The sequence below is a fragment of the Pristis pectinata genome, chromosome 14 (genome assembly GCF_009764475.1).
Source record: "Pristis pectinata isolate sPriPec2 chromosome 14, sPriPec2.1.pri, whole genome shotgun sequence".
In the NCBI taxonomy this organism is placed as follows: Eukaryota; Metazoa; Chordata; class Chondrichthyes; order Rhinopristiformes; family Pristidae; genus Pristis; species Pristis pectinata.
This window is the reverse complement of record NC_067418.1, coordinates 44,202,985-44,227,756: the sequence shown is the minus strand read 5'-3', so window position 1 is coordinate 44,227,756 and position 24,772 is coordinate 44,202,985. Positions and strand designations below refer to the sequence as shown.

General features: G+C 45.9%; 1 protein-coding gene across 1 annotated transcript in view; it reads left to right on the top strand.

Annotated features, from left to right (window-relative positions):
- dgkza (diacylglycerol kinase, zeta a) overlaps positions 1-24,772 on the top strand; it is a 405,283-nt gene that overhangs the window by 75,259 nt on the left and 305,252 nt on the right. Inside the window, exon 2 of the mRNA XM_052029707.1 lies at positions 16,768-16,866. Within this exon, the coding sequence (XP_051885667.1) occupies positions 16,768-16,866 (99 nt within the window). The remainder of the gene's footprint in view (positions 1-16,767; positions 16,867-24,772) is intronic.

Below are 24,772 nucleotides of genomic sequence, written 5' to 3'. Positions count from 1 at the left end.
CTCGTGAGGAGTTGGTCATGCTCCATTTCACTCAGGCCACAGTTCTCTTAGTGCTGGTGTGAAGCTGAAACCCTTTCACACCAACATGATTATTGTGGTTTCAATTTGATCTTCCCTGAGATCACTTCGTATAACCTGGGTCCTGCAGCCAGTCTCGTTAAGAGGTAAAATCAGAAAATACCGGAAATACTCAGTAGGTCAGACAGCGCCTGAGGAGAGATGTACAGGAGTTAACATTTCAGGTGGAAGCCCCTTCATCAGACGCCTGTTCAAAGTCAAAGTTGAGTTTATTGTCATATGCACAATTACATGTATACACCGGTGCAATGAAAAACTTGCTTGCAGCAACATCACAGGCACATAGCATTAGAGATGCAACATTCACAAGAAAGAACAACAAACCAAAAAAAACAAAGTCCATTGTTGTGCAAAGTGTTCAGTGTTGCTATACTGAGGTAGTGATTAGGGTTACGCAGGTTGGTTCAAGAGCCGAATGGTTGAAGGGAAGTAGCTGTTCTTGAACCTGGTGGTGTGGGACCTCCAGACTTCTATGAGGTCTGCTCAATGGTAGCTGTGAGAAGATGGCATGGCGCGGATGGTGGGGATCTTTGATGATAGATGTTGCCTTCTTGAGGTAGTGCCTCATTCTGATATGAATAAAGTATCCAGAGTGACGTAAACATTTGACGTGCCGGTGGTACAAGGTGTAAAGTAGATTTGTCGATGAACTGCATTCAGCTGTCTGTCTTGAACCGTTTACTGTGATTTGTTTCCATCACGTCTTAATTTCCCCATGGACATCTTGTGCTCATTACTTAGATTGCTGTGGTAATGAGGATGTGTTGACTGCCAGCTTCCTGTCTGCCCCACTTTCTACTTGCTGTTTATGGCGTGACAGTCATTCCAAACATTCACCAAGTAAGCAAGTGAGAAACAGAGCTGGCCTCCAGGGGGATTGTTGGGAGATGGGGCACTGTTTTCACCCCGGGACCCCTCTCTACCTGCTATTCCACTGCAATTTAAAAACACACCTCATGTGCTGGGAAACTATGTCTCGCACGCATTGTGAATGGGATGGCACCTCAGGACAGGAACTGCGAAAATAGCAACGGCAAACACAAGGCTTTAGAGAGAGGCTGAGACCGCCTATAAAATGTTCTTAATAAACATAAGAATGTAAGATACAGATGTACAAGGAGGCCATTTGTTCCCCCCACCCCCCATGCAATTCGGTAACATCATGGCTCTTTTTTTTAATCTCAGCATCACTTTCGACCAAACACCTTGATTTCTTTAATGTCAACAAATGTATTGATCTCGGTCCTGAATATATAGAGAATACCAAAGATAATTGAAAGAAAAAATTGACTTCCATATCTGTTTCATGGAGTGGATTAGTCAAGTGAAATGTGTGTTATTTTTAAAGATGTTGTTTTATTACGTCAGAAACCTTGTTTCGAAGCATCCAGTTGTGGGCGGAGGAGGAAAAAGTGGTGAATGGAAACACAGTAAGATTTTGAATTAGTGTTTTTTTCCACCTTGTCACCTATGGTTCAGTGTGTAGCACTCTGTCTGTGCACCCAGTTCCTCTCCAGAACTAGAGGCATAATTGAGGCTTTCTTTCCAGTCTCCTATCCAGTCACATCCATCTCCCACCTCCTTTATCCCCCCTTTAATGACCTAGCTACCTGGGCCCTTTTTAAACCTCCCTTATCTTTCAGTAGGTGAGTAATATCTAGCTCCTTGATCGAGCTTTTGATCCTCAGACCCAACATCCCAGGCTTTAGTCAGGTGCTGGTTTCTGTCTCCCAAAATGGGCCCAGCAAGCCCACAGATCCCCAGTGTAATCATCTAAAGAAATAAAAATGTACAGTGTGAGGTTATAGATGTGCTTGCACACATTCTGCCCACCACGTGCACTTGCGCAAGCAAAGCCAAGGCAGCAGAGTGGCATAGCTAGTGCTGCGGCTGCCTTGCAGCTCGAGAGACCTGGGTTCAATCCTGACGTTCGGTGCTGGTTGAAGGAGAAGAATGGCCAATAGTTTGGCATGATAAATTAAGAACAACATTGGAATAAATCTAACACAGCCATCTTATAAAGTTGTAACTCTGTGAATCAAGCCTATTGAATGGAGAACTGTACTTCTCTCCATAGTAGAATGTCTTCTGCTGAATAATTGATTCACCCCTTCAGCAGACTTTAAGCTTCTAGTTTAAGCAAACATCTTCCCAGCAACAGCAGCAAAGGGAAACCAAGGAATTGGTCAGGGAAGGGAAAGTAGAATACAAAAGTAATCTAACTAAGAACATTAAAGCATTTTGATAGCTCAAAATAATTACCAAAATTATTTTAAGAATGTTTCCTTTACTTTGAGATGAGGGAAAATTATATTGGGGAATACAAATATTGCAGAGAAATTAAATAAATATTTTGTGACTGCCTCCACCATCCTTCCAGATCCCCCACCACTCATTGAAGGAAATAATTTTTTCTCAAATTCCTTCTAATTCTTTTACCAATTAACTCAAACCAATGATTTTCAGTTACTGACCTCTCTACTAAATGGGCCCTTTCAGCCTACCTTCTCTTAGCCTCTTAATTTTATATACCCAATTAAATCTCCGAGTCTTCTCTGTTCCAAAGAAATCAAACCTAGCCTTCCTCAGTCTTGGTAACATCCTTGTAAATTTTCTCTGCACCCCTGCTGGTGCAATCGCCTTCTCCCTGGAGTGCAGTGACCAGAACTGTACACAATGGCCTAACTAATGTTTTATATATTTGGAGCCAAACAGCACGGAAGCAATCCCCTCAGCCTATTGCATCTGCACCATGCATCCATCTGTACTAATCTCATTTTTTCCCCTCTCATCCCCATCAATCCCCAGCTCCTTCCTCTTCTGTCACCCACCTACACAGTGGGGATAACTTACAGTGGCTAATTAACCTACCAACCAGCGTATCTTTAGGATGTGGGAGGAAACTGGCACCCCTTAGGAAACCCAAGGTCGTGGGGAAAATGTGCAAACTCCACACCCACAGCACCGGAGAGCCAGATAAAAACCGGACCTCTGGGGCTGTGAGGAAACAGGATTAGATGCTGCACCATTGTGCTGCCCTTTTCTAACGTGATATCTCTGCCATAGTTAATAAAATCAAGAATGCTTTCTGAACCATCCAGTGAAGCCCATTGCCTACCGTTATAAATAAGGCTGCAGCCTCTGCTGAATGCCTGTGCACAGAAATCAGGAAGCTGCCATCAGAGTTGTCTTGTTTCTCCAGAGTTTTCTCGCCTGTCTCGCAGAGAAACCCCCCATTAACCAGAAGGACTGTGTGATGTTCCTGTACTTAATCATCAGCTAACCACCAAACATGGAAGAAAGTGGCTTTGTCCATTGTCTAAGCAGCTTTTAAATAGTGTGGTTAGTCTTGATGCTAACCAACTTTACTGCAACTGAAAATTAACTATTACAAGAATGGACTCTTTCTCCTTAAGATTTTAATTATTGCCAGAGACTTAAAACTATTTTACTTTTTTATCGCTAATATTATCTTTCCCTCAATTCAACCCTTTTCACCCTTCAGCATTCTGTTATCTCTGCACACTTTCACATTGAATTGGCAGTTCTAACTTGACCTTCGTGCACATTACAAGTCTTATTGCTTATGGAGGTGCAGAGTTGCTTGCCCTGTCTACATAAGTCCCAGAGCCCTTGTGGAGATAGCTGCTTGAGGTGGCTATCGAATTATGTCCAGATCCAGGGTAAAATCCCTCAAGTGTGTCTCTGGACAAGTGTAAGTGTATTGAGCAGTGACCAACATCCATTTGTATCTGATTGCACGTCTAGGTTTATCTACCTGTCTTTTATGGGCCACAGGGGATCCCGTGTTGCTGAAGTTTAAGATTCTTTGGATTTGTATTTCTCTCTTGCTGCTGATATGATTTATGATTTGTCTCACCAGCCATGCCAAGTAAAGGCATTGCCTAATCATAGAATCATAGAAAAGTACAGCACAATACAGGTCCTTCGGCCCACAATGTTGTGCTGGCCTTTAAACCTCGCCTAAGTCTATCTCACCCCTTCCTCCCACATATCCCTCTATTTTAAACTCCTCCATATGCTTATCTAGTAATCTCTTGAATTTGACCAATGTACCTGCCTCCACCACCACCCCAGGCAGCGCATTCCATGCTCCAACCACTCTCTGGGTAAAAAAACCTCCCTCTGATATCTCCCTTGAACTTCCCACCCATTACCTTAAAGCCATGCCCTCTTGTATTGAACATTGGTGCCCTGGGAAAGAGGCACTGGCTGTCTGTCTATTCCTCTTACTATTTTGTATACAAATACTAATGTTAGGCTTCAATCTTGGTAAACCAGTAGTTAACAGACATGCCCAATTTGGGTCAATGCTCTGGATTTTTACGGCCTGTTTCAGTGGGAAAAAGTGTGCATTATGGAACGTACTATCTCCAAGCATTCTGTTGCTGATTAATCCTCCATCCTCCCACACCTGACATTATTTGGTGGCCGCCAGTGTGACGTCACTTTGATTATTTCTCAGTTTAGATCATGTACACTCACCGTGCTTGCTGCCAGTCACGTAATTGGAAGCATGCTCCAAAATATTTACTTTAAAAGAAAATCTATCAAAAGCAAATGTCTGACAGCGAATTGAACCTTGAGGTGTTTCCCTGACCAATAGGATTATTGCTGCACTCATTCACAGCCAGTTACCAGGTTCCACACATTGCTCCTGTTACTATGTAGTGCAGGTTAACAGATGGCGGGGACTGCATTATACATGTGTGTACAGCTCAAGGGCCATGAATCTTCCTGTGGATATATAGGAACACCTGAGGCAGCCTGATGCTTAATCCCCAGTGATGCTTCTGCAATCTCTTGTAAACAAGAGTTCTCGTGTTAGGTTCCAATTCTCAGCATTCTGTACAAGAATGGAAGAAATAGGAGTTGGGAGTAAGCCATGCAAACCCTTGTGCCTGTACTGCCACTCAACAGATTGATGGCAGATCTTTTTACCTCAGAATCAGATTTATTATCACTGACTTATGAGGTGAAATTTGTTCTTTTGGGGCAGCAATACAGTGCAAAGACGTAAAGTTACTATAATTTATAAAAAATAAATAAATAGTGCTCTTTCGTGTACTGACCCCAAATCCCTTGGTTCCCTTAATATCTAGAAATCTAAAATAGATTTTATTAGCAGGCAGAGCTGGGTGAGGGGTTGAGTCGCCCTCGCTTGCTCTTAATTTGTATGCGATTCCCTTAATTCTTACAAAGGTGTTGATCTCTCTCTCGAACATACTCGGCAACTGATCCTCCACAGTCCTCTGGGTACAAAATTCAAATGATTCACCACCCTCAGACATAGAAAGCAATGGACCTAATGTGGGGAAATGGGTGCAGTAGTCAGTGTGGACATGATGGACTGAGGGGCCTGTTTCTGTGCTCCATGACTCAGGGTGAAGACGTTTTTTCCTCATCTCTGTCCTGAATGGTTCCTGCAACAATTTTGTACATCTCAGTGAGATCACTGCTCAGTCATCAAAACTCAAGAGTACAGGCCAGCTCTGCCTAATCTCTCCCCATATGGCAAACCCATCATCCCAAGAATCCATCAGGCACACTTTGCTGCACCTTGTGTATTGCCAGTATATCCAGTTTTTTAAGTCAGAAGACAAGAACTGTGCATGTGGTTCCATGTTGGTCTTACCAGGGCTACGTACTATTGAGCAGAAACTCTACGCTTGAACTCGGAACTTACTGCACTAGAAACTAATACACTGTTTGCCTTCCTAATTGCTGTATGCAAACTTTCAATGATCTGTGTACAAGGACACCCAGGACCTTCCTGAACTCCTTTTAATCTTTTACCACTTTTAAAAAAAAATCCACATTCTTTCTTCTTTAAGAAGGTAAAATCTGCTGACTGTACCAGTCGAATATTATGTTTCTATGTTACTGGTTGTGTGATATTGAGGAGGAGATTCAGCAATGGGAATAATTGTAAAGTGCAATGAGTTCATTGGAGAGTAGGTGGCTTTGTGTCTTTCCCCAAACCACCACCTGTGTAAATCAGAGGTACTTAGCTGAAATGAAGGCTCGGATGTAATCCCAACTCCATTACGAAATCTCAGAAATATATCAAACCGATTGTAGGAACAGCACAATTTAACAAACACTCACAGCAAAGCAAACACCAGGCAGATGATCCTCATTTTTAATGTGGTCGCAATACCCTGTTCAGGTTATTGGATGTCTCGTTTTATTGTTCAATCGTTGTATTCTGGTTTCTTGCCAGCTTCTTTAGTCTCTGTAAGCAACCGTTAATGGGACACAGATGGTTTCTGCGTATTGATTGGGCAGTGACTATTGGCGAATACATTTGTCTCCATTTGGCACTTCACCATATCTCTGTCAGTCCAGACTGTGATTTGATAAGAGGCTGATAGCAACTACCAGGGAATGGAAGCAGTTAGCCATGAATGGTCACTGAGCCAGTCTGCAGGTTGACTGGATAAAGACCTGAGGATGATTCACTCACCCGCTAACTATGGAACATTGTAAATAGAGTCGTAGAGTTATACAGCACAGAAATGGGCCCTTCAGCCCACCAAGTCAATGCTGACTCTCGTGAACCTATTTACACTAATCCTATTCTATTCTTTGCTATGTTCCAATCAGATTGGACCACTCAGCCACACACTGGGGGCATTTTACAGTGGCCAATTAACTTACGAACATGCAGTCTTAGGGATGTCGGAGGAAAGCCAGGCGGTCACAGGCAGAACATGCAAACTCCACACAGACAGCTCCTGAGGTGGGGCTTGAACTTGGGTTGCTGGAATTGTGAGACAGCAGCTTCACTATTTGACTCCAAATGGCCAACTAAAAATTTCAGAACGGAGATTGATAATATTTTGTTTCAGCTGTACAGGAATCGCACAGTGTAGAGCCTAGGTAAACAGGGTTGAGGTGATGTAATTCAATGTCGGTTAAGGCTGGAAGAGTTGAATGACCTGCTCCTCAAATTGCTCCTAATCTCTGGTACTTTCTCTCTGGTTCCAAAGTCCAACTCCAGGTGTACTCTGTCTCACTCAAAATGAATGTCAGCAACCCGAAGCTGAGGAAATGGTATCAGAATTCCAGACCTGACCACCACCAAGTAATGCACTCCCTGGAATTGTACTGAGAGCAGGATTTAGCTTGATTACAGTCGCCAGGATCTGCCGTTGAACTGTAGGCTGGCAAAATAGGGACTTGATGGATGAGATTCTGCAGTACAGCCAGAGATGAGGAGTGGTGCCTGAGGAAGCCCAAAGCTGACTTCATGCAAGCACGTGGCTGAGCCCTTGCTCTAACACCAGTTGATTTATTTCCTTTGTCGGTTGTCTCCCTGCCCCATTCTGTCATCCACCAAAGTTGCCGACTTCCTGGTGGGAGATTCCACAGGTATGCATGGATCTCCGATCATCCCGGCCATCTCAGCTGAGTGTCTGGATGTCCATTGGTCCTTCAGCCTTGTCTTGCCCTTGGCACTGATTGCACACAGTGGATTAAGAACACAGTGAGGAACACCTAAGGGTTCTACCACTACCCTGGCTGAGATCAGGAATGCACCAAGGGATCAACACAGGATCACCTTGGACTCGCAGTTCAGCTGTTCTTTCCCTCAGTCAGCTCAGCCACTGAGGGGCCAATATGCAAGCTGGAATGACATAGGGGTGTTTGTCAGTTGTCCAGGCCTTTCACTTGCAGAAGGACCATTGGGCCAAGGAAGGCAAGAATCCAGCCGCATGTTAAATGTTGCAAGTAAATTACATATTCCCTGCCTTGTATACTAATTTTGAGAAATACACATCTCATTGCAACAGGGAGAAGGATGGGATTACTTTGGAAACCTAAGGATTCAAGTTAACTTCCTCAGCGATTATTTCCTTGTACTGTGGCCCCCACTTTGAGGTGATGTTCGAGAATAAACATATTTTCGATTTGTTAAGCTTCATTCGCTGTCCATGCAGTTACTCGTACAAAGAAATTCAGGCATTTTGGAGTGAAATCAAGAGGCACATTTTCCGTACAGTGGGGTAATGGAAACCTACCATTTATTCCATAGAGATGTGGATGTGCTGAAAACGGGCTCTCGGCACTGAGAGAGTTAGACTTTTGTTTGGTCGGGGTATCGTGGAATGTGGAGCCAGGGTGGGGAGATGGAGGTGAGGGACGTGAGTTTATTGAACAATAAAGCTGAATGATGCACTGCTGGAAGGTGTGCATGTCCCTTGTCCTGCTCCCTATGTCTCCATCTGCTACCCTCCATGTGCTGTCAGACACACCCCCACCCTGTATGCCTCCCTGTACTGCCTTGTGTGTGTGCCCAGTGTACTGAACTATATTGTCATGTGCAGTATGTCAAGAGCATTGCCCTGTAGTGCCAGGTAACTGTCCAGTAAGGTTCTGGTCCTGTCCATGTCTGTGCCCATCATTCTGTGAAAGGATTAATCGACCCTGGTTTCTGGGGATTAATCTCTTGGATCTAGTAATACAGTGTACCCTGTGTTACGGCAGTTTGGGTCAGGAATTCACTGTTACGGAAGTGACAAGTCCTAAAAACTTGATGTGCGGTTAAAATCCGCTCCTATGGAATTTATCTGAGGAAAAAATAGTGTGGCGACACTTGAGGGCTGTCCCCAACACATTCTCGGTAACGCAAAAAGATGCATTTCGCTGTGTGTTTCAATGTACATGTGACAATAAATAAATATCTTAATATCTATCTTAACTAAATAAACAAAATGCAAAAAGAAACAAATTTTGATAATTTTTGTCAATGGTTCACATTGTGGAAAATCGGGATGTGGACGGATTTCTAGGAACGCAACCCCTCTGTAGCGCAGGGGTGTACTGTTAATGAAAGTTGCCGGTGGACGAGAGGACAGTGGTGAACGCGACGTGACTGGTCCCAGTGAACCAGGCTGCCTGTATCTGGAAATTCCCTGCTGCTGCTGCCCTCTGGTGCTCACCTGCAGTTAGGACTGTGTGTCAATCAGAACAACTCATCTTGTGCTGACCCAGCCTCCGGTGATACTGGTTTCTACACGGGACCCTGGAGAGGAAATGCAGTAAACCACATGTTACAGATGGTTTGAGGTGATCAGTTTCAGTGGCAGAAGTGTGTGCTTTTGATTCATGCACCTTTCTTGAATCTAGTACACAATGGTGAAGTGACAGATTGATATCTGAAGGCTGAAAACCAGTTCTCCTGCATCTAAGTTAATGATTTTATCTGTTTGTCTGCATCCATGTGTTGTAATCTTATTTCTCTGGCTTTCCCAGCACAGCTGGTGTCCTCCTGCTTCCTTAAGGTCTTGTCCACTTTACACACTAGTAGCCTTGCTCTGTAAGGAGAGTGACTGTCTGCACTGTCTCCTCCCACTTTGTCTGGTAGGATTTCAAGCATAGCTACTTACTTATCTAAAATGCCCAAGCTCTTGAAACTTCTGCCTGGTGTTGTCTGGCAGATGTCTTTTGATTTCTCTCATCCACACTTCTCAAGGTTACTTTCTTGGTAATAATGTAAAAGAATGGAATTAGCTCACCACTTAGAGTCATACAGCATGGATACAGGCCCTTCAGCCCATCGAGTCCACGACGACCATGGTGCCCAACCATCTAGTCCCAATTTCTGTGTTCGGCCTATATCTCTCTAAGCCCTGCCCCTGCATCTACTTAACCAAGTGCTTCTCAAATAATAATATTATACCTGCCTCAACCACTTCCTCTGGTAGCTCATCCCATGTACTCACCCCCCCCCCCCCTTAATGATGGCAAGGCCTGTCTGTCATTCTGCAGGTCTTGGGGCCCCAACATTCGTATCCCCTGACTGCTGTGCAGTTTCTGGAATATGCATCAGTCAAGCTCACCAATTTGGAGCAGGAGTAGGCCACTCGGACCCTCAAGTCTGCTCCGCCATTCAATGTAGCTAATGTGATAGTAACCTCCACATTCTCTGCTAACCCCTGGTAACCTTTCACCCCTTCACTTATCAAGAATCTGTCTACCTCTGCCTTAAAATATTCCAAGATCCCCACCATCCGGGCCATGCCATCTTTTCACAGCTACCATCGGGCAGGAGGTACAGAAGCCTGAAGTCCCATCCCACTAGGTTCAAGAACAGCTACTTCCCTTCAACCATTTGGTTCTTGAACCAATCTGCGCAATCCTGATCGCTACCTTACTATGACCACTTTGCACTACAATGGACTTTGTTTCTCTTTTGTTCTAATTGTGTTCTTTCTTGTATAATTTTGTATAAATTATGTTTTTCTTGTGAATGTTGTATATCTGATGCTATGTGTCTGTGATGCTGCTGCAAGTAAGTTTTTTGTTACATATTCATGTTGAGACAATACATGTCTCATGGCCTTTTTTTATCTTGCCTTTTACCTATTTACATCAATTCCTTTTAATCACAGTATGATAGAGATTCCCCTTTCTGTTTGGTTTGTACAACATGTGATTCTACTTAGAGAACAGGATCTATGTCCGTGCATGGAATGACACAACAGGTAGTGATCCGGTCACGTTCAATGATGTCCACGTGGAGTTCTCCCTGTGGCTGTGTGGGTTGTTCCCAGGTGCTCCAGTTTCCTCCAACGTTCCAAAGATGTGCGGGCTGGTAGGTTAAGTGGCCGCTGTATTTGGCACTAGTGCAGGTGGATGGTCAAATAATCAGGGTGGAATTGATGGGTGTGTCAGAGAGAGTGGTTACAGTGTTAAGGTAGCCAATGGTGCCTTAACCTGAAATAGTAGCCGCATCACGAATCTTCCAATGTCCACTGCTACGTGATATTCCCATATATCCTGCCGGGTGCAATTTCTAATCATTTGTTGGGCTGCAATCTCTGGCACTTACTCAGGTGCAGCTTACGATCATTTTCCGGGTGTGGTTTTCATGTCCATTTTGAGAAGGGAAAAAACTGAAGATGCTGGAAATCTGACTTACAAACGTAAAACGCAGGAGATATTCAGCAGGTCAAGCAGCATTTGTGCAGAGAGAAACTTTCTTTTGTTCACCGTTTGGTATCTGGGCATCGCTGGCAAGGCCAGCATTTAGTTCCCATCCCGATGTACACTTGGGAAGATGGTGGTGAGCTGCCTTGTTGAACTGCTTGAGTCCTTCTAGTGAAGGTGCACCCACAGTGCTGAGGGAGTTCCAGGATTTAGACCCAGTGACAATGAAGGATGGTGTACTACTTTCTGGAAACACAAAAGTGGCGGTCGCATGTGCCTTCTGCTTTTGTCCTCCCTTGGTGATAGATGTTGCAGGTTTGGGAGGTGCTGTCGGGAGTATTCTGGAAGTGCACTTTGTAAATGATGCAGAGTGCAGCCACTGTTTGCAGACACTTTTGAAGTAGTGAAGGAGAGCCGATCAAGCAGCCTGCTTTGCCCCGAATGGTATCAAGTTTCTTGAGAGTTAAAGCTGTACTCGTTCAGGCAAGTGGAGAGTATTCCATCACACCTGACGTGCCTTGTAGATTCTTGCCAGAGTAACCAGCCTCTGAGCTGCTCCTGCAGCCACTGTATTTATGTGGCTGGTCTATTTGAGTTTCCATTCAATGGCATTACCATTGCTGAGTCCGCCAAGATATTGATTCCAGGGGACTCAGTGACGGTAATGTTATTGAATGACTAGAATAGGTGGTTAGACTCTCTCTTGTTGGAGATGGTCACTCCTTGGCACTTCTGTAGTGTGAATGTTATGTGCCAATTATCACACCATGCCTGGATGTTATCTTGGTGCACGCAGGCAAGGGCCACTTCATGTGCCAAGGAGTCACAAATGGAATTGAACATTGTGCAATCGTCAGTGAACGTACCCCTTCTGACCTTAATGTTTCAGATTAACATCTTAGGCTGATGACCTTTTATTCGAACTGGGAAAAGTAAGATAACAAGCCTGCTTTTATGTTATGGGAAGGGCGCAGAGAATAAACAACGGGTGGAGATCAAAAGCCACTGATGCAAATAGTCATGATGTTGGCCGAGGGAAGGTGGTGAAGGCCTGTTAATTGTATTGTGCCGCTGAAGGAGATGTAAGTAAGGGCAGATGAATGGGGATGGAGCACTAAGAAAAGAGCAGTGCTGGAACTGAGAGGTACAAAACACTGATGTTGCTGGAAACCTGAAACAAAAGAGAATGTAGGAAATACCCAGCAGATCAGGCAGATTCTGTGGAGAGAGAACCTGAGTGTTACAAACTTCTGGTCTCTCAAACTCAAAAGGCCATTGTTTGAGTGCCAGTAAAACTGCCTCTCAGCTCCAGTGAGCTGGGTTTGATCCTGACCTCTGGTGCTCTGTGTACGTGTTTGCATGTTCTCCCCAGTGACCACATGGGTTTCCTCCGAGTGCTTTAGGTTCCTCCCACGTCCCAAAGACGTGCGAGTTGGTAGTTTAAATAGTCACTAAATTGCACCTAGTGTGTAAGTGAGCGGTGGATTCTAGGAGGCAGTGACGGGAATGTGAGGAGACTGAAATGGGATTAGTGTAAGTGGGTGCTTGATGGTCAGGGCAGACGGTGGATTGAAGGGCCCACGTCATGCTCTATAACTGATGTTCTTCAGGCGATCTTCACCCCATCTGGACTATGTGTAACTCCAGACCCACCAATGTGGCTGACTGTTAAAAGCCCTCAGAACTGCACCCCATCCAATCTCGTGTGTTGACTCAAAACCAGGGCTACACGAGCACAATCTACTTGACACTGGCCAATACACCACAAACATCCAGGATCAGCCTCTGAAGGGTCTGATCCCTATCAGCTTGTGCCTGTTTGCTATATCCTGTTGACGAAATCTGAAGGGCTTTGTAGATAGTCCTGTGCTGCTGTTAATTCTAATATTTGAAGTAGTGTTGTGAAGAAAACTGACATTTTTAGGTAACACAGAAAATGTTGGAGGAACTCAGCAGGTCAGGCAGCATTTATGGAGGAAAATAAACAGTTGACGTTTTGGGTCGAGACCCTTCATCAGGACAGGTTTTTAGGTCCTGGTAAACTACTTTTAGGTACTTTTCCCCTGCTGGGTTGATGCAAAGGTAGAAGTTTAACAGCAGGTTGCTGTTATAATGTACAAGAATTAGAGGAGCAGGCCATTTTACCCTTCAAACCTGTTCTGGTCTTCATCATCTACATCTATTCTACTTGCATTTTCCTGCACTATCCCCGTATTCCTTGATTCAACTTAATATCCAGAAATCTGTCCATTTCTTCTTGATTGAGCTCCTCCTACCCTCTGGGGAAGAGAATTTTAATGATTCACCATTTGCGACAATGTTGCCAGGACATAAGTGCCCGAGTTTTAGGGAGAGGTTGGACAGGCTAGGACTTTATTCATTGGAATGTAGGAGACTGAAGGATTATAAAATCATAAGGGGTATAGATAGGATGAATACTCAGTCTTTTTCCCAGGGAAAAGTAATCAAAAACTAAAGGGCATCGGTTTAAGGTGAGAGGGGAAAGATTTGAAAGGGACCTGAGGGGCAACTTCTTCACGCAGAGGGTGGTGCGTATAAGGAATGAGCTGCCAGACAAAGTGGTTGAGGCAGGCACAGTAACAAATTTAAAAGATATTTGGACAGGGACATGGATAGGAAAGGTTTAGAGGGATATGGGCCAAACGCCAGTCCCATTTGCTTAAGGCAAGTGGGACTAGCTCAGATGGATGAGTTGGGCTGAAGGGCCTGTTTCTGTGCTGTATTACTCTGACTCTTTGACTCTCTGACTACACTTTGGGATGAGGAGAAATGTCTTCATTCAGTCCTAATTGTCCTACCCCTTATTCTGAGACTGTAAGCCCTGGTTCTAAACTCCACAGCTGAAGCAAACACCCATCCTGTGTACAGCCGAGAAGAATTCTATGACACTTGAAGAGATTGCTTCTCATTCTCCTGAGCTGTAGCAAGTACAAGTCTAATCTACTCCATCTCTTTCCGTGTGGCAACTGCAACACCCTAGGGAGCAGTCGGGTGAATCTTCACTGGGACTGATTCTGCACGTCACGTTAAAACATGCAGCGTGTGTGACAGAGCATTTGGTGCCTGCCCTCGGTGGGAGACCTCTGTTGGATTTCCTACAGGAAGGAGTTGATGAGGTGTATAAGTAGAAGACATAGGACTCACAGAATGGGCAGGGGAAACAGATAGAAAGCCGAGGGACTGATGGGAAGGAAGGCTCTGAAAAGGGGGTAGGTGGTAGGCCAAAGGGTTTTGGAAGGGAGGAGCCTGGTGAATCACTGGACTGGTGTTAACAGAGTGAGGTGGCGGGAGAGTCACACAGCATGGAAGCAGGCCCTTTGGCCCAGCAAGTCCACCCTGACCATCAAGCACCTATTTATACCGATTCTGCACTAATCTCATTTTATTCTCCCCCACTTTCTCATCAACTGCCTCCCCCCAAGATTCTACCATTCACCCACACACCAGGGGCAATTTACCTGGCCAATTAACCTATCAACCCACACAGATCTTTAAGATGTGGGAGGATATCAGAGCACCCCTGGGGGGAAGCACAGTCACAGGGAGAACGTATAAACTCCACACACACAGCACCTTTCAGAGAAGTGTACAAGTAATCAATCACTAAGAGAGGGGACTTCAGTGAACCTAACACAGGCTGATCGAGGAGTGACTGCATAGCATGGCAACTGGAAACAAGTACACCCAGACTGCAATTCTGAGCCATGGATAGAAGTAGTAAAGAGCTCATCTTTTCCAAACCGTGCCCTGATAAAGTATTGTCTTGCTTCGTTCACTCTGGAGGAGGTGTGCTGGCCAGCTTTGCTGCAATGCCGGAGGGCGAGATTGCCCTGAGATCCTCAAAACCATGCAAAAATTGGTGGATGATTTCACAAGGGAGTAGCTTGAGGGCCACAAGTGGATCCTTTGAGTTCCATGGATCTTTTGTCTCGAAAGGAATGGATTCGGAGCACAAGTAGTCCCAGGAGCTGAGGGAGATCTGAGTCGAGGCGCTGATGGGATTGAGGGGAACACACAGGAGAGGAAGGAGGGTGCTGGAAAAGTAAGGCTGAAGTCGGATGGTGAGGAACTGAGGACTGTGAATTGAAAGTGACGTCAGGGTTATGCCCTGAGTAGGTGAGAGTTGAAAGGTTTGGTGAGGGCAGATGCGGAGAGAGGAAAGGTACGTCCGGAATGAGAGTACGAAGAGGGTTGTGTTTGAGTCAGGTATTTTTTTTTTGGTGGAGTGTGGATTAAGCTGGCATGATGGCACAGCAAATCGAGCTGCTGTCTTGCAGTTCCAAGGACCCTGGTTCGATCCTTGGGTACTGACGTGTGGAGTTTCCTGGTCTCCCTGTGACTGGGTGGGTTTCCCCCAGGCCTTCTGCTTTCCTCCGAGAAAAGCGCGGGCAAGTCAATTGGCCACTGTAAATGGTGTAGGTAAAGGAAGCTGATGGGCATGTGGAGGAGGACGAGTTGCAGAGTAACAGGGAAATAATAGGGGGAGTGGGATTAATGGGATTGCTGCTTCCTGGGATGATGTAGGGGCACGCAGCAGGAAGACACGGTGCTCCTTGGTGCCCGCTTGAGATGACAATGGACAGCTGGAGCAAGTAATCCATAAACCAGGGCTTTGTGTTCAAGTTCCAGCTTATTATTGCGGGCACATGTACACAGGGTATAAATGCTTTGAAAATTAGCTTTTTGCAGCAGCACAGTATGTTACAAACACAACAGACATAAATTAATATATATTATACATGACAAAATAAGCATAACAACACCTGTACAAGTTGAGAGAGAGAGAGAGAGAGACGAAAAGAAATACAGCCTCAGGTAGTGTTTGGGTTTTTCAGGTCTGTTCAAGAACCTGGTGGCAGTGGGGAAGAGGCCATTGTTGAACCTTGAGGTGTGGGTCTTCAGACTCCTGTACCTCCCGCGTGATGGCAGCATCGAGAAGAGGGCACAGCCTGGATGGTGGGGGTCCTTAATAAAGGTTGTCACCTTCCTGAGACATCGCCTCTTGTAGATGTCCTCGATGGTGGGGAGAGCTGGGTACCGGTGATGGAACTGGCTGAGTCCGCCACTCTCTGTAGCCTCCTGCGTTCCCGTGCACTGGAGCTCCCACACCAGGCCGTGATGCAACCAGTCAGAATGCTCTCCACTGTACGTCTGTGGCTGTTTGCCAGAAGTTGTTGGGGACCCAGTATGTGGCATTAAACACTGCTCGAGTAGCCCAGAGTGCAGCCATGTAATGTGCATTGTATGTGCATGGTGTGGTGTGTTTGTGCATGAAAGGGGGATGTTGTGTGTATATGTGGTACATGTGTACATGGCACCGAGACAATCACGGAGTGTGGGAGGTGAAGAGCCAATGCAACACAGCAACATGTTAGTGAACGTGAAGACACCCACCCGCCCCCCCCCCTCACCCGCTGGGTCCCAACCCACATGGATCCTACAGGCTCCAGAATGCCCCCGACACTCCCCTTGGCTTCCCTCTTGTTCTCCCCCCGCCGACTCTGTAAAATGTGGACTCTTCACCTCGCGGTTTGAGCCGGCTCTGCCACCCACAGGTCCTTGCGGGGTCTGGGCGCCCTCTGATTACCTGCCCCACCCTTGCCCGGGAGTAAGCGTGAATTCCCCACCCAGCCTGCCCGGTAATTCCAACCGACCTGATCCCAACCGGCCACCCGCTCTTTCCCATGGTAACCACGTCGCTTTTCTCACCAGAATCCGGCTGCCGCCTAAGGGAGTCATTCCTTATTTGATGGGGATGCGGCAGGGTCGCCGTGGTTCCAGGAAGATAAAGCACCCCTCCGTCGGGCATAAGTATGTGGCCGTTTTCTGTGTCGTCTTCTTAGCAGCGGCCCGCTGGAGCCTCCGGGCCCAGAAAGGGCCCACTCGCTTCCCGCCACGCAGGCTGCTCACAGCGTGGGATCAGACCAGGTCCTGGGCCTCGCCCCCCACTCTCCACCCCACCCCCCCCCACCCCCCACGGCCTCTGACCACCAGGGGGCAGCTCGCCTGGCCCTCCGAACAAATCCCGGGCGTCCTGCACCTCCAGCTGCCCGCCTGGGTCTGCGCCCCAGGGCCGACGATGGACAGTCGGCCTCGGGGGGGGGGGGGGGGGGGATTCCTTCAGCCAGATGGCGGTGAATCTGTGGAAGATGTTGCCACAGAGGGTTGCAGAGGCCAAGTCATCGGGTGTGCTTTAAGGCAGATATTGATTGGGCTCTTGACTGGTAAAGGGGGTTGAGGGTTACAGGGAGAAAGCGGGAGAATGGGGTTGAGGAAAGAAAAAAAATCAGCCACGACTGAATGACAGAGCAGACTCGATGGGCTTAAATGTCCACCTCCTGCTCCTGTCTCTTATGGTCCAATAGCCCAAAAGTAACCTGGGTGAAGGAATCCGGGATTTCCACTCGCTTGAGTGGGCCAGGTGGAGTTTTAAGGGCAAACCTCTCCTCCTGGGCTCCCTGTCCGTTTCCTCCACTCCAAGGGGCCTCTTCACACCCTTCCTTCCGACCACACCGTCAGTTCATTTGCACACATCAACTGGAAGCTTTAACTCAGTTGAGTCAGACTGGCCCTCAAAAAGTAAGCTGGGTGTCATTCTGGTGCTTGCCTCCCCCACTCTCTGAGGCCACTCTACCCACCCTGAGGCGCAGTGTCCAGGACTGACCAGAGTCCATGACGTGTTTCTTCTTCCAGGTAGATCGCCAACCTCCCCGGATCATAGAACGAGCACACTGGAAGTTCCAGTGAAACCAGGCACACAGAGTTGGGAGGTGATATCCCAGCGTAAAGGGGAAAAGATATGATCCTCGTGAGGGCTCATATCCTGGATCTGGCTAATGGGGATGGTGGCAGAGGTCAGGGTATTCCAAGGACTGTGCTCACACCCACTGTGATCGCCAGTTCCCCTCGTGCCAACACCTGTGCTCACACACTGTGTTTCCCCTCCAGTCAAGGGCTGTGCTCTCACGTACACAGTGTGTCCCAGTGTCTGCGCTCACACTCACTGTGACCCCCTCTGTTAGAGCCTGTGCTCACACTGTGCTAGATTTGAACCAGGCACTTTGTGTTAGGGGCCAGCAGCCCCACCTGGTGTTGTGTTGAAGCACTGCAGCAGGTGGCAGATGTCTTGGCTGAAAGATAGGCAACCCGCTCTTCTTGATTGGAAGCTAATTAACTCCAACAGGAATGAAGAGGCAGGAATATTCCCCTCCGCTGTCAGCAGCTCATCTCCCAGAGTAGAACTGCTTTGTGCACCCTGATATGGCCACTGTCCCCCTGACCAGAGCCCATAATCTCCTGTGGGAGGCGAGAGAAGAAGGTGAGGACTATCAGCGGAGTGGAATTGGCTACAACTGACCGTGATTTTCACCCACCTTCCTGCCCCTGCCCAATGAGTTTGTACCCTGACCACTCAGCTGAGAAAGGTACTGAACCACTAACGCTGGTAATCCCCGGCAGATCGACCGAGTCCCAGTCAGGGAGCTGGTGCAGGAGATTAGTGGTAGAGGGGGGAAGTTAGCACCCTCTCCACAGACATCCCAGGAAATCAAAGGGGGAGCAGTTATTTCAGCTTGCAGTCCCCCCTCACCCTGTGTATCTGATCCCGTGGGCAGGCATCAGGCTACTAATGCGCTAACTTGCCGTGCAGAGTTTAACCTCCAGCAGCTTTCTGTGCGAACATAGCTTTGATCTCTCTGCTCTCTCTCCGGTTTGTTGCTTTTTGCACCCTCTTTGCGCTGTGTAGTAGCTTTGAATAGACGATGAATATCTGGCTGATTCGGAGCGCTGAGGCACGCAGTTTAACGCTGTTAACGCGCGCTTAAAATGTTTGGCTATGTACTGTCACTTGATTTATTCGAATGTTTACTACCTCTGAAATCTATGAACTCTCATAGACGGTAGGTCCACCTTCACTCCAAACATTTCCCTGATTATAGGTTCCTCCCTACTTATTCCTCAACTGTGTTTGGTCGATTTATATTCTGAAATTGCAGTTTGTACTGTCTGTCTGTTGGTCTGAGACCACTATTTGCAATCGTTTCTGCCATCGAGTTCCCCATGGTACATCACTCAGCTGCTAATACAGTTGCCAACACTCCAGGCTTCTCCTGGAGAATTGAACATTGATCTCTGTGAAGGTTCTGCAGAAAACAGCTGCAAAGATTCATTGAATCATTTTCTTTCCAAAGTTCCTCCACCGAGATGTGGGAATTGGAGAAAGCTGTCTGTTTGATTGACAGCCGGGAGTCATCCAGTCGTGCATTGAAGGTTCTGCCTTTTCAGTAGTTGGGAAGGGTGGAGCACTGTACAAATCAACATAATGAGTAACCAATGGGAGCAATTGTAGGGCCGGGGCAGTTGCTGGGCAGAGATCATGTGACAAGACCTCCAGGACTTAACACTTGCTCCCAGTGCTTTCTAAAACTTTCCACATAGACTGCTGTTCATGAGGTTCCTGGTCATGACTCCGTTGTAGACATGAAAGTCACTTTACTATTACTGTTAATATTGGTTATCTCACTGGTGTTGGATAGTGGTTGCCCTAGCCCTTAATTTAGTCACTGGACACAGCTGGAATTGTGCTCAGCTCTTAGAAAGCTCCACTCTAATTGCTCCTTCAAATTTTTTTGTGTGATACCAAAATCTGAGGTAATCAAACTTAAATACATAACGTGGTGCTTAGAATCCAGAACATGCTGGCTGAGCGGATGGTAGAGGCAGAGGCTCTCACAACACTTAAGAAATGTTGAGCTGACCACTGGAATCGACAATGAACAGAAGGTTATCGATCAAGTGCTGGTAAAAGGGATTGGTATAGATTGGTATCCAATGGTCAGCATAGTGGGCTGAAGGCCTGCTTCTGTGATGTATGACTGAGTAGGAGGAGGCTCTTATTCTGAATTGACTATAGTTCTGAGCCTGATCTACTTATGGTGGTTGAAAGTTGTAGATGCTGGAAATCTGAAGTAAAAACAGAAAATGCTGGAAACACTCAGCAGGTCAGGCAGCATCTGTGGAGAGAGAAAATAGTTCAGGGCAAAGACCCTTCAATGGAACTGCAAAAGTGAGAAAACAAGTTAGTTTTATTTTGCAGAGAAATTGGGGGAAGGATGGTTAAGACGAAGGAATATATGTGATAGGGTGAGGCTATGGTGATCCTGGTTACAGAATCTTCTGTTTAATAATTAAAAGTGGGCAGTTACAGAGAGAGAAAACACAAAAAGAGATGTATTAAAGTTCTGGAATATAGGTAAGAGCTGTTGCTGAAACCGCAAACCATTGGGAGAGTGCTGGAAATGCCCAGCAGACCAGGCAGCCTCTGTGGAGAGAGAAAAGCTGAGTTAATATTAGAGGTGAATAACCTTATGGCAGAGCTGGTCAGTTCTGAGACAAGCAGGTTACTTAAAATTGTTGAATTCAGTATTGAGAGTTCATGGTGGAGATTAAGATAAGAGAAAGGGAGTAGAGTGGACAGAAACGAGATCCATTAGCAGTCTAGATTCTGGACATTGTTACAAGGGAAAATGTAAGACATTTATGGGGGTGAGTAGGGAAAACCAACCAGGAGGGCTGTGAGGTGGAGTACCCGAGTCCGCAGGGACCACCTAACCACCAGCCTCCTAGGAAAGGGGAGGGTTGAAGCAGCTTTACACAAGGGCGAGGGTGTGCTTTGGGTAGTTTTGTACAGAATGGGATATGTAGAATGTGGGCAATTTTATGCAGAGATGGTGGAAGACAGGATTGGGGTGAAATCAGAATAGTGTTACGAGAGGAAAGGGTTTATCTTTGCTCAGTTTTATGCTGAGGGAGTGTTAGTTGGGGAATCTACACATACAGAAACGACTGGGTGCAGGACACAGCGGAGTGGCCATGTTTTATGTGGACGGGATTGGTGAGGGGATGGGTTGGATTTCAGAGGGTGGAAGAGCTACAGTAACTAACTCTTAATCTGGCATGCTCAGGACCTTGGTGATGCCAGGCTATTGGATGTTATTTCAATTAACACTCCACACTTCTAATATGCTTTTTCTCTTAGATTGTTACACATTAGAATAATAAATTTTCCAGAGAACCCGGTAATTTTAAAGGGAGAGGGGAAAGTGGAGCCTTGTGAGGTTTAAGGGAGCACCGAAAATCGAACCAGATGTGCTTAAAGGGAATGCTGGAAGTAGAACCCAGTGAGTTTAAAGGGAGTGTGAGAAACCAGAAACTGGAGCATTTAAAGTGATTGTGGTAACCAGGCTTCTGTTATTCTAAAGAGACTGCAGGATTCAGCACCCGGTGGGTCAGATACCCAATAGTCGCGATTTTGGAATAGTTGGATCGTAGATTATTGGAGTTCTGCTGTAGTGGGCTATGAAGTTGCTGAGTGAGGTGGTTGGGGAGTCTATGCCAAGAACAAGCAGAGCCAGGTGAAAGATGTGAGATTCATTTGTCGGAGGTAGAGGGAGAGAAGTTCTCCATTGGCTGAAGAGGGGATACTCTGAGGGCACAGATTTGGTGTTTTTGACAACGAACCTGGAGGAGTTGTGAGTTTACTTTCTAGTGCTTGAAAGGGCAGGTGAAGTTGATTTAGTAATTTACAGAAAAAAAATGGGACGTAGCTGGTGGAAAAAAATTTGGAAGGTTCTGGGAGAAGGACAAGAGTGGAATAATTGGATAGTCCAAAGAGGTGGCATGTGCGATGGGCTGAATGACATGTTTTCTGTGCTCAGTGGTTCAGTGGGTTTGGACAGCATTGGGCTGTGTGGCGATCCCCCTGTTTGTCAGCACTTTCCAAGGCATTTGTCATTCGTGAACATTGTCCACCAGGTGGCGGTGCTGCCCCACTGTACATGCAGTCCAAGCTCATGAATGGGTTCTGTTTTTATAGATGCCCATAAATCAATTTTGTCCGTAAGTAGGAAAATACACAAAAATCACTTCATATGGTAAACTTACTTCCACAATACTGTAATGGATGGCATCAAAAGCACATCAGACTGATAAGAAAGAACAATTACTAAAAGTGGAGAGAGAGGAAAGAAGTTCTTCCAGTTTATAGGAACGAACGTATGTCAGACTTTTGAATTTAATAATATTATGAGCTCATTCGTATGTAGGGGTGTCCATAAGTCAGGCATTCATAATCCGGGGATGGCAAAGGTGTCTTAGGTGGAGGTTACAGAATAGGTTCAGTGCACCCGGAGTTGGAAGACGACACGTGTTTGATTTAATCAAGGCTATAATTTAGGTAAAGAATTCCTTGCGAAAGAGCGCTCAACTACCCAGTGTACGAGGTCAAATATAAAAAAAATAACCCCTCCATGCATCATTTAAAAACAAGCTCCTTAACTTGTCCTTGTTTCAAAATTTAATGGTCCTAAATCATTGACCCACCCAGACTTGTTCACACTGTTTCATTCTTTGGTGCAGGCTTTCCAAGAGCTGTGTCTGAACGTTGAAGTTGTGCATCGCTCTAAGTATTTTTCAAATGTTAATCTGGGTAACTTGATGGAGAAAATAATTATCTATTTCCAGTGTTAAGATAACTTGACATGTATTTAAGGTGGTTGCTAACAGAAACTAGCAGTGGGGTGTGATTTTTCCAAGGGAGAAGAGAAACTTAAAAAAAACTGAGGTAAGACCTGATGAAGAACATCCTATACTTTTGCAGAGGGATGACATACAGTAGGATTTAAGGACTGAATTTGTTTGGTTAGACTTGAGGAGCAGAGAAGGAGCTGTTACATTGCTGGCCATTTGGTGTAGTCACCCAGACAGTGAAAAGGGGATTTAAGAGAACATCTGTGGACAATTTTCAGAGAATTGTATAAATAATTGATCATTAGTCGAGGGAACTTCAGTTAACCTAGTACAGGCTGATGAAGGAGGGTGATGTGTACAGGAGAACCACCTTCATCAATATTTCCAGCCCAATGAGGAAGGAATCAGAGCTGGATCTGGTTCTCTGATATAAAGTACAGTATTTTTGCCTTGGAGAGCATCTGGCTAATAGTGATCATTGGCACAACTAAGGTAGTTATTGAGAGGAAAAAAAGAAATCAGAATGTGAAAATACCAGCCAGTGTCTTGTTCTGTTATTTGTAATGAACAAACGTAAATGGCCTAGAAACGATCATCAGCCAAGAAAACAGTGAGTGAGCAATAGTAGGTTTTCTAGGGGAATGAATTTGATAACAAATGGAGCAATGTTCTCATGTGGAGGAAAGAAAGGCCACAACTAAGGCGCACTGGATGACAAAAAACACTAAGACAGAATAGAATTCAATAGAAAGCCAGGAAGAACAGAGTACAACAGGAAATAAAAAGATATGGGAAAAGCTTAGAGGGTGCCTTAAAATGTAGAGTAAAAAAGGTTGTGAAGGGAATAACAAATCCAATCCAGTTTGATAATGTGCTGCATAGTCATCATAAAGACTGAAGCCTGTGGGAATTGGGGGCAGTAGCAGCAGGGGAGAGTTGTTAAGTGATGGGAAACCAATGAATGGTTATATTTTGGGCAGTGGAGTTCCTCAGGTATCACAAGTTGGATAATGGGTTCTCTGAATATATGCAAATGACTTGGCACAATTTCCAGTTTTGCTTGATGACACGAAACTTGGAACTGAAGTGAACTTGCACGGAGAATGGTATCAGATTTCAATACAACGTGGGCAGGCAGGTTAGATGGACCGACCTGTAACATATCGCATTTAATGCCAAGTGTTACATTTCTGTCGGAAGAACCAAGAGAGAAAGTATCAACTGGAGGGCCAATTCTAAATGGGATATAGGAAGAGAGTGATCTAGGGGTGATGGTGCACAAATCTTTAAAAGTGGCAAATCAAGTTGGGAAGGTGGTTGAAAAAGCATACAGGACTCTGGGCTTTATGAAAAGAAGCATAGAGTACAAAACTTTTGTAGACCACTGGCTTGACCACATCTCGAGCATTGAGTCCAGTTTTGGGCACCACACTTTAGGAAGGATGTGAAGGCTGAAAGAATGACTAAAATGTTTTCAGGAATAAGAACTTTTAGTTATGTGGATAGGCTGGAGAAGCTTGTGTTGTTCTCCTTGAAACATGGGAGGTTGCAAGAGGAACTGAAAGAGGTATTTAAAACCATGAAGGGTATAGATCGAATAGCTTGGGAGAAATTGTTCCCCTTGGCAGAAGGGTCACCATCCAGAGTTCATAAAATGAAGGTGATTGGCCAAAAAGATGACATGAGGAAAATAATTTTTACCCAGTAAGTACTTAGGGTTTGGAATACGCCCCGGCAGTAGTAGTGGAGGCAGAATCATCATGGCTAAAGGTGTCTGTGTAAACACCTGAAAGGAAGTAACTAACAATGCTCTGTGGAGAGTGTGGGGCCCCGCTCCCACACTCGCTGTGACACACCAGGGCTCCGCTCCCACACTCGCTCTGGCATACCAGGGCCCCACTCCCACTCTCGCACTGACACACCGGGGCCCCGCTCCCACACTCGCTGTGACACACCAAGGCCCTGCTCCCACACTCGCTCTGACACACTGGGATGTTCCCACACTCAGTCTGACACACCAGGGCCCTGCTCCCACACTCGCTCTGACACACTGGGACGTTCCCACACTCAGTCTGACACACCAGGGCCCCGCTCCCACACTCGCTCTGACACACCAGGGCAAGTTCCCATGCTTCCTTTAAATTTACCTGGTTCATTGGAAAAAAAATATTAGGTTATTGTGTAGCATCTT